Below are 12,794 nucleotides of genomic sequence, written 5' to 3' on the forward strand. Positions count from 1 at the left end.
CATTTCCAATTATACCCATTATGATGTACTTAGCTAGAGGGCAGGTTGCATTTTTTAAATGTGTTGAGAGCATTAATGATTTAGCTAGTGCTCATTTGTTTTCTATTGCTTGGTTAAGCATGCTGCATTGTCTTTTTCCTGTTTTACATATTGGATGAAAAAGAGATGCTAGCTTTAAATGTGCTAAATTAGTGGTTCTTTGCCCTAGAGATTTTTTAAACATACCAATGCTTGGGCAGTACCCACCAGAGATTTTGATTTAAATGGTTTGGGTTGGGGGAGTCATTAGGAGTCTGTAAAAGTGTCCCTTGAGGTTCTAATATGTAGCCAGGATTAAGGACCACGTAGGTTGAGGAGAAAGCAAGATCAGCTGTGGATAACTTCATTTATCATATTTAGAGAAAGGAAGGGCCAGACTCAAAGGTGGTCACTATTTGATAAGGTTAGCTTTACAGATTGCAGATTTTCTAAGAGCAGCAGTGGTTGAGGATAGAAGTAGAGGAAATTGGAGATAGTCTCTAGAAATTAGAACTATTGCATAGGCTTTAGAGAGTGTATGCTAACTACTGTAGAGAGGACATGTTTGTTTGCTTCGACTGTCATCCTAGATAGTTTCTGCAGATATGAACACAAGTTGCTTCATCTGAAACTGAGGGCTTGCATATAAGGAATTTTAAGTGGATACACACACACACACACACACACACACACACACACACACACATACTACATTACATTTAAATCCAATTTAATTAGACATTCGTAACAGCTGTCCTGTGAGTTGGCTCAACAGTATTCCCCACATAGGATAAGCAAGAAAATTGAAGCTCTGAAAGGTGAAGTGCATTGCCCAAGGTCATATAGCAATTCAGTAATGAGCTGGGATTAGAAACCAGAGCCCTGGAGGTCCTGTCTGTTGCCAGAGCCATTGAATGTGGCCTCTGTTGCAAAGTGAATGATGATCATGAACATTTAAGAATATACAGTACATTTTTACCAGGCAACATTTTAAAATGAAAGATGTATATGGATATCCTGGAGCTTATTTTCAACAGTCCTGGAAAGTTTGGCAGAAAAGCTTTGCAATTTTGTTTAATTTCACCGGTATATAGATAGGCTCAGTGTTCATGTTGAAGTACTTGGAGGTCCAGGCTAGGAGGGAATTTTGGGGGGTGGGAAACACTCTTGATGTATCTGTTCTCTATATGGAACACCAAGATGAATAGGCAAGAAGTGTAGGAAAACTCTCTACTCATAGTTCTAGGGCATTACAATGTTCATTGTTTAAGCCCGCCATTTCTCCTTGAACAAAGAGAGAGATACTGGCTTGATGGGCTTTGGATAGTAAATACAAAGTTTATATTATCATTTCTGAACCCTTATAAAACTGTGCAGAACTTCTACATTATTATCCATCCATCAAGTTTCAATTCAGCTTCACTGGGGAGATTTAATAATGCATGTATATATGTTTCAGTATAACGCACAGCCCCTAGGTTCATCTCCTACATATAGAGGAAACCTGATAAATATGTATCAACAATGACAACCCTGTATGTGGTAAGTGCTTCCCTCTGAGAACTCAGAGTCACTGTTTTTCCAGATTTAAGTGGGAGATAGTTGGGCTGGTGGTGAACCCTGGTTTGTGCCTTTCCTAAAAAAAGAAAAAAAAAATCTCAGCAGTGGTTGTGAGTAGACTAATGAGGGCCATTCTCTTGTGTATAATTTTTCGGGAGAGAGAATGCTTTTCTTTTCTTTCTTTCTTTTTTTTTTTGTTTTTGTTTGTTTGTTTTGCTTTCAGAGGATGTAATGTTGAAGAAAGTTGGGTTGACAGACTTCTTAATGACCATTTGGAATTTTTGCCAAGTGAAAATTGTTTTCTCTTCATTTTAATGCTCCACTTTGATTAAACACCACTTCTCTTTAGTTACATAGCTTTTATTCGTAATGTTTCTGTCATAACAACACATATCACGTAGCTCCAGTCAATTATCTTCAGGTAAGCCCCATACTCTCCTTTCCCTTTCATTTTTAATTTAATGATTCATGAGCAAGTGTGCTTGGGGCACAGGACCATCTTCTTTGGATGCATGAACTGATATCTAAAGCAGAATTCTGTGGCAAGAAATAAAAAGGTCCAGTGATCAGATTGAATAGATAATTTTAAGAACAGCAGCACAGTCTATCTTTTCCATACATTTGAAATGCAATCCTACGCTGCAGTGAGAGACAAAAGGTGCTTGTTACTTACATTCGCATGAGGTGATAGTCTTTTTTCAGAGAGCATATAATTTTCATACAAACAGAGGTACTTCCGAAAAGTGAGTGGATGAGCTATTCATATTTAAGATGAGATAACAAGCATTAACTAGGACTTTCTTGAGCAAACAGGTACTTGATCAGCTTATCTGTTCCTCTCCAATGATATGACAAGGTGGTTGATACAAATTGCCTTGCAATTGTAATTTAATTTACCAAGAATGTGGGATGATTTTCAGCCACTCATAGTCTACTCCTCAATGCTCAGAACATGGCCAAGATGTAGCACTGAATAGAAGGCCAGTTTGTCATATTTTTCTTTTAATATATAGAATCCTCAATTATTGAAGCATTTTTCTGTGTTTTTGTTTCATTTTATTTATTTGTTTGTTTGTTTATTTGCTTATAAGTCTATTTTGAGAAAGAGAGAGAGAGAGAGAGAGAGAGAGAGAGAGAGAGAGAGAGAATGCAGCATGAGTGGGGGAGGGACAGAGAAAGACGGAGAGAGAATCCCAGGTAGGCTCCTTGCTGTGAGCACATGAAGCCCAATGTGAAGATTGATCTCACCAAATCATGAGATCATGACCTGGGCCAAAATCAAGAGTCAGATACTTAACCAACTGAGCCACTAGGTGCCCTTGTTTCATTTTATTTATTTTAGACACAGAGACAGAACAGTGGGGGAAAGGGAGAGAGAGAGACAGACAGACAGACAGACAGAAAGAGAGAGAATCTTAAGCAGACTCTATGATCAGCACAGAGCCTGTCACAGGGCTTTATCCCATGACCCTGGGATCATGACCTGAGTTGAAACCAAAGTCAGACGCCCAACTGACTGAGACACCCAGGTGCCCCTTCTATGTTTTTTGTTTTTTTGTTTTTTTAAATCTTTTTTCTCACCTTCTCTCATGAATTCATGTTATAGAAGACTCCCTGTATCAGGCAATATGTACATCCTTTACATGCAGTATCTCATTTAATCCTCCTGTCAATCATATGACATAGAAACTTCTTTTTGGTTTGTTTTACAGCCAAGTAAGCTGAGGTTTAGCAAGACTGATTTCTTCTACTTTTGCTACCATCTTTCTGGGAAAGACTGGTATAGACCTTCTCAGAGAATCTATAAATATCTCTTATTATTATATATGTATAAATAAATCACTTATATATTTCTGATATTAAATATGGCTCTTGATGTTTAAGCTGCCATCTTCATAAATGTTACTTCTTTTGATTATAATTAGTAGCAAGTATAATTATGCCTGATGACTAAGTGATGATAAAATATGCATAAATAAAAATTGAATTTAGACTAGTTTGTTAGCAATAATCGTGCTTAAACAGTTACTTATGTTTGCAAACAGGAATTTTAATTTATTGTTATTTTTCATAGGCCTAATGAGGTTGGAAGCATCACTCACCAAGCCCCACAAGCACTGTGTTTACTGGCATTTGAAGCCTTCTGCCAACAGGGTACTATTGAAGAATTGATTAAAAAGGAAGAGGTGTCCCATGGGAATAACAGAGGAATTATGATGTGAACCCTTCCCTGGAATGCCCCTCTCTCTTTGTTTTACCATAAAGTCTCTGTGGAAAGACCATGGGCTTGGATGTCTGTTTAGCCAGTTTTAATGGCATAGTTTTAATCGCTTAACAACTAGCAAGGTGACTTTGGGCAAATTATTTAACTCTTCCACCCTCCATTTTCTAATTTGGAAAGTGGGAACAATAATTATAATTTTAAAATAAATGAAAATGGTAGTAGTAACACCAGCCTCGTAGCATTATAATAATAAAATGAGATACCATATGCAAAATGTCCAGAAGCAGATCTGATATAGATGAAGGAGATAATTCCTGGAAATTTCTAATGCATTTTACATACGTTTAAAATCCAAATGTCTGCAACCTCCAAAGACACTCTCTTCCATTTTCTGTCTACTTCCCTTAAATCATTTCTTGTGTCTTCAACAGAAAGTGAGGTTCTATTTGACTTCGATTTCTGAGACCTTCCACTTGGCCTTTTGCTCATCATCTCTTGTCTGACTTCAGATCTTGATGTTGGGTGCTGCCAGAGACATTCGCTTCTTCTGTTGCTAATTACCTCTTGGGTTTCTGTAATTACTGTCCTTCCTTGGTACAAAAGTGCTCCCTTCAGGCTGGCTTCAAAGTACAGGTGAAGTGAGGAGACTATTGACTGCTCCATCCCAAGTGGGGATGTTGCCTGCCCTTGAGGTTCCATGACACCCCAGCTAATTCATGTCTCTTGTGCATAACTGACTCTGCTTTAGGTCTGGTTATAAGCTGAGGCACTTATATCACAAAAAATGGAAAAATAATTTAAAAGTGAATGCTAAATATTACCATGCCAAAGTTGAAGGACAAAGAAACACATCACACAGAAAAAGAAATTTTTAGCAGCTATCTTGCAGATCCTGGTGTTGATTCACTATGTCAAGATCATCCCTTATCTCTGTTTCTCTTTTTGAAAACATATAAAATGTCTTCATTTCTATACAGTGACAATCAGTTTTTTTCTGTAGAAATCTAACCTCTATTCTAAAATTTTGTTTTGTCCATAGAATCCATCTTTCTCAACCCTCACCTGAACATCTGTAGGGCATGATAAATTAATGCAGCCGTTTTCCTTAACCTTGAATGACTTCACCTGGAATTACACCATAAAGCAGAAAACCTCTGTGTGTGAGTGTTCATTGTGTGTGTGTGTGTGTGTGTGTGTGTGTGCACATGCACATGTGTGCACATACACATACAATGAGAACAGAGAAACATTGATCTATGTTCTCTCTCAAGAAAGGCATCTATTTCATTTTTCCTATCCTCTTCAATTTTTATTTCTGATCTTCTAAGATAACACTTGGACAACACACACATACACACAGAAACATATACACACATATACACACAGACCCACACTCATACTAATCCTAAGGGTAAAAAATAATTTTCAGAACAAGTACAGTGTAACTGAAATTAACTGAGAATGGGAGACTTATTCTTAAAGGCATAATTTTTTTACAAAGCTGTCCCCACCCAAATGAAGATAGCTTTATATTATTATGCAAAACTGTTTTTATTTTATTGAAGTATCATTGATGTACTATATCCTATTAGTTTCAGGTGTACATCATAGTGATTCAATATTTTTATGCATTATGAAATAATCCCCATGATGTCTAGTTACTATCTGTCACCATATAGTTATTATGATATTATTGACTGTATTTCTGATGCTGAATGGTACAATCTCATGACTTATTTATTTTATAACTGGAAGTTTGTACCTTATAATCCACTTTCCCTATTTCATCCCCCCACCCCTGCCCACTTTGGTAACCAATAGTTTGTTTCTTTTACCTACAAGTCTGTTCCTATTTTGTTTTGTTTGTTTGTGTTGCTTTTAGATTCCACTTATATTCTCTGTCGGACTTTTGTTTAGAATGTCATTCAGTTCCTTCCATGTTGTTGCAAATGGCAAGATCTTAATTTTTTATGGCTGAATAATATTCTATTTTGTATATATACTATAATTTCTTTATCCATTCATCTATTGATGGACAGTACAATTGCTTCCATATTTTTGCTATTGTAAATAGGGTCTCAGTGAACATAAGGATGCATATATCTCTTTGAATTGATGTTTTCATTTTTTTTTTGGATGAGTACCCTGAAGTGGAATTCCTGGATTTTGTGGTAATTCTACATTGAATTTTTTAAGAAGCCCCCATACTTTTTTCGTTCCCTTTTCTCCACATCCTCACCAACATTTGTTATTTTTGTGTGTGTGTTTTTCATAATAGCCAATTTGACAGGTGTGAGGTAATATCTCATTGTGGTTTTGATTTGCACTTCTCTGACCATTAGTGAGGTTGAACATCATTCCATGTGTCTGTTGGCCATCTGTATGTCTTCCTTGGAAAATGTCTATTTACGTCCACTGCTCATGTTTTAATTGTTTTTTTTTTTTCTTTACGAAGTTGAATAAGTACATTATATATTTCGGATATTAAACCCTTTCGGATATATAATTTGTAAATATCTTCTTTCAGTAGGTTGTCATTCCATTTTGTTGATGGTTTACTTTGCTGTGCAAAAATTTTTTAGTTTGATATATTCCTATTTGTTATTTTATCTGTTGTTAACTCTTGCCTGAGAAACTGGTCCACAAAGTATTTCTAAGACCAATGTCACAGAGCTTACTGCCTATCCTTTTTCTTGAGATTTTATGGTTTCAGATGTTATATATAAGTTGTTAATTTATTTAAAAAATTTTTTTTACATTTAGTTTTTAGAAACAGAGCGAGACAAAGAGTGAGTGGGGGAGGGGCAGAGAGCAAAGGAGACACAGAATTTGAAGTAGGATCCAGGCTCCAAGCAAGCGGTCAGTACAGAGCCTGATGCAGGACTCAAACCCACAAACTGTGAGATCATGACCTGAGCTGAAGTCGGACACTCAACCAACTGAGCCACCCAGGCATCCCATTAATTTATTTTTAAAATAGTTTTGTATATAGTGTAAGATGTATATAGTGTAAGATAGTGGTTCATTCTTTTTCGTGTAGCTATCCAGTTTTTCTGACATAATTTTTGAAGAAACTGTCTTTTCCTAATTGCATATTTTTGTCTGTTTTGCCATAGATTAATTGACCATATATGCATGGATTTATTTCTGATCTATATGTCTTTTTTTTAATGCCAGTACCATGCTGTTTTGATTACTGTAGATTTATAGTATAGTTTGAAACCAGAGAATATGATTGATACCTCCACTTTGTTTCTGTGCCCCCCCCCCCCCAGGATTGCTTTGACTATTTGGGATCTTTGCAATTCTATACAAACTTTAGGATTTCTTATTCTAGTTCTGTGAAAAATACCATTGGCATTTTGATGGGGGTTGCCTTGAATCTGTAGATTGTTTTGGGTAGCATGGACATTTTAACAATATTAATACTTTCAATCCATGAGCATGGTATATCTTTCCATTTATTTTCATTTTCTTCAATTTCTTTCATAAGTGTCTTAAAGTTTTAGAGTACAGGTTTTCTGTCTCTTTGGTTAAATTTAATCTTTGGTATTTTATTATTTTTGATGTAGTCATGAATAGGATTGTTTTCTTAGTTTGTCTTTCTTTCTGATAGCTGTTTTTTAGTACATAGAAACACAACCAAATTCTGTATGTTAATTTTGTATCCTGCAACTTTACTGAATTCATTTATTAGTTCTAATAGTTTTTTGGTGGAGTCTTTAGGGCCTCCTATCTATGGTATCATGTCATCTGCAAATAGTAACAGTTTTAACTTCTTCCTTTACAATTTGGATGCCTCTTATTTCTTTATCTTGCCTAATTTCTGTAACTATGACTTCCAATACTATGTTGAATTAAAGTGGCAAGGGTGAGCATTTTTGTCTTGTACTTGATCTTAAGGGAAAATCTCTCAGCTTTTCACCAGAACTATTTTAATTACACTTATTTTATTTCTTCTTAAACTCCTATTTTATATTTCTCACACTACCTTAAGTAGTTTTAGAAATGGGCCAATTATAACATTCTTCCCTGCTATATAGTAGTATGTCTTTCTTATTTTATTGGCATGTTCTGGCAGAAAACAGGAATGGTGGCCCATTCAAATGGGGCAACTGGGGAAAAATTAATGGAGGGTCTATTTACAAAATACTGGAAAGGGTTACATAAGCTAACAGGGGATGATTCAGTACCTGAAGTAGTGATGTTTAGGAGCCTGAAATTTGATAGAGGTAGGAACAATTAGTAGGATTACAGCTATATGAGAGAGCCACTCCACAGAAACCATGCCTTTTGGTTGGTGTAGAGAACCAGTTAAGGTGATCTAGAAGATAAAATCTGGTGGAATAAATTCCCTGATCTTTCTCTCCTCTTATCATCTTTTTTCTTACATTGTGTGCCCCATCCCTCTGTTGGCCAAACCCAACCAGAAGTCAGTCCTTCTATGATCAGTTCCCTGGGTAGACAGCATATAAAGCAGGGGGATAGATCTGTAAGTAGATGGAAAAGATCCTATACATCTGCTTAACTTATAGTTCATGATCATGAAATGTACAAGTACATTGGTTTCTCTTCTTTGCATAATCTCATTAAAATAACAGAAATGAGTTGTGAAAGCCCTAATCCCATGTTAAAAAAATAATAAGAAAGAGAAGACCATCAGTGGATGAGAGCTCTAAATGCATTTATGAAAACTTAATAGACAAAGACTAAAGATCAGAGAAACTGATGATGCAGCACAGAAAGCTTGTCCTAACTTAGCAGGAATGTGGGTGGTAAGAGAAGAGGAAGCTTGTTTACCCATGAAGACTCATTTATTTATTTATTTATTTATTTATTTATTTATTTATTTTTGGGACAGAGAGAGACAGAGCATGAGCGCGGGAGGGGCAGAGAGAGAGAGGGAGACACAGAATCGGAAACAGGCTCCAGGCTCCGAGCCATCAGCCCAGAGCCTGACGCGGGGCTCGAACTCACGGACCACGAGATCGTGACCTGGTTGAAGTCGGATGCTTAACCGACTGCGCCACCCAGGCGCCCCAACCCATGACTCTTTAGAACCGTGGTGGCTGGTCTGATAGAGGACAGGAGGAGTGAGGAGTGGGACTGGAAAAAAAAATGTTTTTTTAAAGCCTTTAAATAACCATTAGAAGCATAAAAATAGTGATACAATTATAAAAAATTGAAAGGTGGTACAAAGTAAACTCCCATCCATTATAGCAGAAAGTCAATAAATGATGTCTAAAGTTAATGAATCAAGAAGCAATGACATAAGTTTATTATTTATGGATTTGGAGATAACCACAGATGAACTAAATAAAGAGAGTTCAAAGTCTTCTGGAAGGAGGACAGGGAATTGGTTGTGGGTCAGTTTTTTTCTCATTGTAAGTCATGGTACTAATGATTTTTTTAAAACCACATGAATATATAATTTTACTGAAGGGGGGCCCCCCGCGCCGTTTGTCACATTCCACTTAGTTTACTGGCTTTCTAGAAATTTTCTTCTTAACATGGTTAGGTCTGTCCCAGACTTACCAATTAATTCCATTTTCTCCTACACCACCCTTTCTCTCCATTCTTTGTAACCCTCCAACATGTGAACATCCACATTCCATCTAAATGCACCTACATGTCTTTCTCTATGAATTCCATGCACCCATCTATGTCTCAGGAGTACCTTTTCTCAGACTTTCCTTGGCCTAAAATGACTTCAACCTTTTTTTTTTTCTATTAAGATTTCAAGTCCCAGGATAAAATCTGTCTCCTCCAGGAACTGTCTGGTTTCTAGAGACAAAAATGATTATTCTTTCTTCGTACTCTCTTAGTACTGCACACTGTTGACATTTCTCGCTCTACCAATGTCTTAAATTTGTTGTATCTCTATCTGCCCCATTTTCTTTCTGTGTAAGTTCAAGAATTTTCATTTTTATATCTAGTGCATATTTTGCACATAGCAATTGAAATATTTGCTCACCATTGTAACTGTAATTGATTTTTGTTGCTGTTATTGATCAGAAGGCATCTAAAGATTATGAGTGCCCCAGCCCATTAAAGTGATAGTGAACACTGGATGTCTTTATTGAGGTGCCTATTAATACTTCTGCTTTTTAACCAAACCAAGAAGTAGACAATATTTTGTTTTGTCACAATTTTAGTGCCTTTCCCCTAAATTACAATTATATCCATATTGTCTCAGGTTATGATGAATGAGAGATATTATAAGAAACTAATACCCACAAATAAATTACTAATGTATTAATTTTAATGAGTATTTCCAGAGGGAAATGCCTTTCCTGAGGAAGTGATTTCCTCATAGTAAAACTCTAGGCCCTTGGGCTATTGTGAGATCAAAGTTGGTTTCTGTGGTTTCTCAGATTATGCCATGTAATTCTTATGCCATAGGTAATATAAATTCTGATTAATTTAAAGCATATTAAGACAATTGGGAAACACTCTTTGCATATTAGGTCATATAGATTTGAAATGACAATTATTGAGTATTAACTATCTATCTCATAGGAGTGAGAAGTGGTATAATATTATTAACCCCTGGTCTTTGCTTCTCATTCTCATTCCCCAAGAAGTCTTACCACATGTTTTTACTTCACCTCCTTCTTTCTTTGTTTCTTTATTTTTTTCCTTCCCTTCCTTTTCCTTTTCCTTTTCCTTTTCCTTTTCCTTTTCCTTTTCCTTTTCCTTTTCCTTTTCCTTTTTCTTCCCTTCCTTCCCTTCCCTTCCCTTCCTTTCCCTTCCCTTCCCTTCCCTTCCCTTCCCTTCCCTTCCCTTCCCTTCCTTCCCTTCCCTTTCCTTTCCTTCTCTTCCCTTCCCTTCCTCCCCTCCTTCCTGCCTGTATGCCTGCCTGCCTGCTACTAACCCTGTATTTTTCCATGCAGCTACATAAAAAGGCACTATAATTTTATTTTTCCTTTACTTTAGGAAATGCCACGGTTAAACAGTCTCGATATAGGATTATCATCCAGGAAGCAGCCAACGGAGGCCAAGAATGCCCAGATACCTTATTTGAAGAGCGAGAGTGTGAAGATATTTCATTATGTCCTGTATATCGGTAATTAGTTACCTTTTAAAATAATCATTAGATTTTAGTGTAAATCATGACTTATTTTCTTTCATAAGTTTATGATTTTTAGTGAGAAAGAAGATAAGGTAATGTTTATCTTTAATACCTCAATATTTCCCCCTGTTATTTTGAATGTATTTTGAGGAAGTAAGGAATAAGAAAGTCTAATTATCCGAAAAAAAGAAACAAACATGGTTTGCTTTTAAGTGAGCTGCTGGAGTTCTGTCACCTAGGCAGTCAATTTTAAGGATTAGGATCCAAAGAGATTCAGGATAAAGACTACCTGGAAAACAAACACACATGTAATTTACTTCATTCTATTGTTTTCATCCTAAAACCTTTAATGAAGAACTAAGAACAAAAATTTACTTTTAAAATAATTATTTACTTTTATTTTAAAAAATTTGGTTCTTAATTTTTGTCATATACACATTTTAATAAACTACTTAGGGAAAATAAAAAAGTTTAACCTATGGATAAAATATTTAAAAAAAAGAAAACAGAAAAGAAAAGAAAATGTGCACCTGAGTGGCTCAGTCGGTTATGGTTAAGTGTCTGACTTCAGCTCAGGTCATGATCTCACATGGTTCATGAGTTCGAGCCCTGCATCGGGCTCTGTGCTGACCGCTCAGAGCCTGGAGCCTGTTTCAGACTCTGTGTCTCCCTCTCTCTCTGCCCCTTCCCTGCTCGCACTCTGTCTTCCCTCTCTCTCTCTGTCTCTCTCTCTCTCAAAAATAAACAAAAAGTTGAAATTTTTTTAATTAAAAAAAAAGAAAATGACTTTTAAAATATATTCCCTCTTGGCAACTTGGGGACTATTATTTATAAAAATAATGCCTGAGGTTTGTGTGTTTAGTCATTAATATCTATCCTTTTAATGTTGGATTGAAGCATTGCTTTAAAGTACATCTGGATTAAAATCATTCACTGTTGAGTTTTACTTACTTGTGAAAAAAAAACCACTGTCTTAAAATTCCTGTGGTTATCAGTACACTTAAAAAATGCCTTTATCAAAAATGCCTAGTGTTTCTCCTGATTATTTGAGGAACTATATCTTAAAGATACGAAATTCAAGAGCTAATTTATTCAGGAGGACACAAGTTTTTTTTTTTTTTTTTCCTTCTTTCTCTCTCTTTTTGTTAAAGTTTATTTATTTACTTTGAGAAAGAGAGAGCATGAGCAGTGGGGGGTGAGGGGGCAGGGAGAGAAGGAGAGAGAGAATCTCAAGCAGACTCCACCCTGTCAGCACAGAGCCTGATGTGGAACTGTATCTTGTAAACCATGAGATCATTACATGAGCTGAAATCAAGAGTCTGAGGCTTAACAGGTGCCACCCAGGTGCACCCCCCTCTCTTTTTTAAGAAGCCACCCAGGTGCACCCCCCTCTCTTTTTTAAGAAGGCTCCTCACATTAGATAGAGTGCCACTGAAGAGTCTAAATGACTGTCAGCTTTATAATCCTTTATTATTATTGTTTCTACCGAATGGCCAGTTTAAGTAGGATGTGAATAAACACTGGGAACATGCCCAGACTACCAGTTGCTTCATTAACCACAGGGCTGCTGTGGAAACACTGTCAATATTCATCCCTTTATACTATATATAAATATTGAAACTTCTGAGCCCACCAAAAGAGCTCTTGGGGAAAGTAGCCAATTGAAAAAAATTAGCCAAATTAAACGTTATTAGAAGTTTTTATAATCCCAGGTCTATTATAATCAGAGAAAATCCTAGAAGCTGTTAGTGAGATTTTCCTTTCTATTGTCCACTCTCTGAACTCCCTGGTTGCACTCCATTTTAGCCATTCATGTTTAAACTCGTTTCCATCATTGACCTCCTGCCATTTTCCCCAGAAACCAGTTTTGCTGTGTCTGGATTGGATCATTGTATCATTTCTCCTGAGGCTGAGGTTAAT

At 36.3% G+C, this 12,794-nt stretch overlaps 1 protein-coding gene across 2 annotated transcripts in view; it reads left to right on the forward strand.

Annotated features, from left to right (window-relative positions):
• The window catches only part of THSD7B (thrombospondin type 1 domain containing 7B), a 1,621,840-nt gene that overhangs the window by 1,261,496 nt on the left and 347,550 nt on the right, over window positions 1-12,794 (forward strand). For both annotated transcript variants that reach the window (XM_040474954.1, XM_040474955.1), the window contains one exon: window positions 10,739-10,868. In XM_040474954.1, the coding sequence (XP_040330888.1) occupies window positions 10,739-10,868 (130 nt within the window). The remainder of the gene's footprint in view (window positions 1-10,738; window positions 10,869-12,794) is intronic.

Source organism: Herpailurus yagouaroundi, unplaced genomic scaffold (genome assembly GCF_014898765.1).
Source record: "Herpailurus yagouaroundi ecotype Mexico unplaced genomic scaffold, PumYag 140, whole genome shotgun sequence".
NCBI classification, from domain to species: Eukaryota; Metazoa; Chordata; class Mammalia; order Carnivora; family Felidae; genus Herpailurus; species Herpailurus yagouaroundi.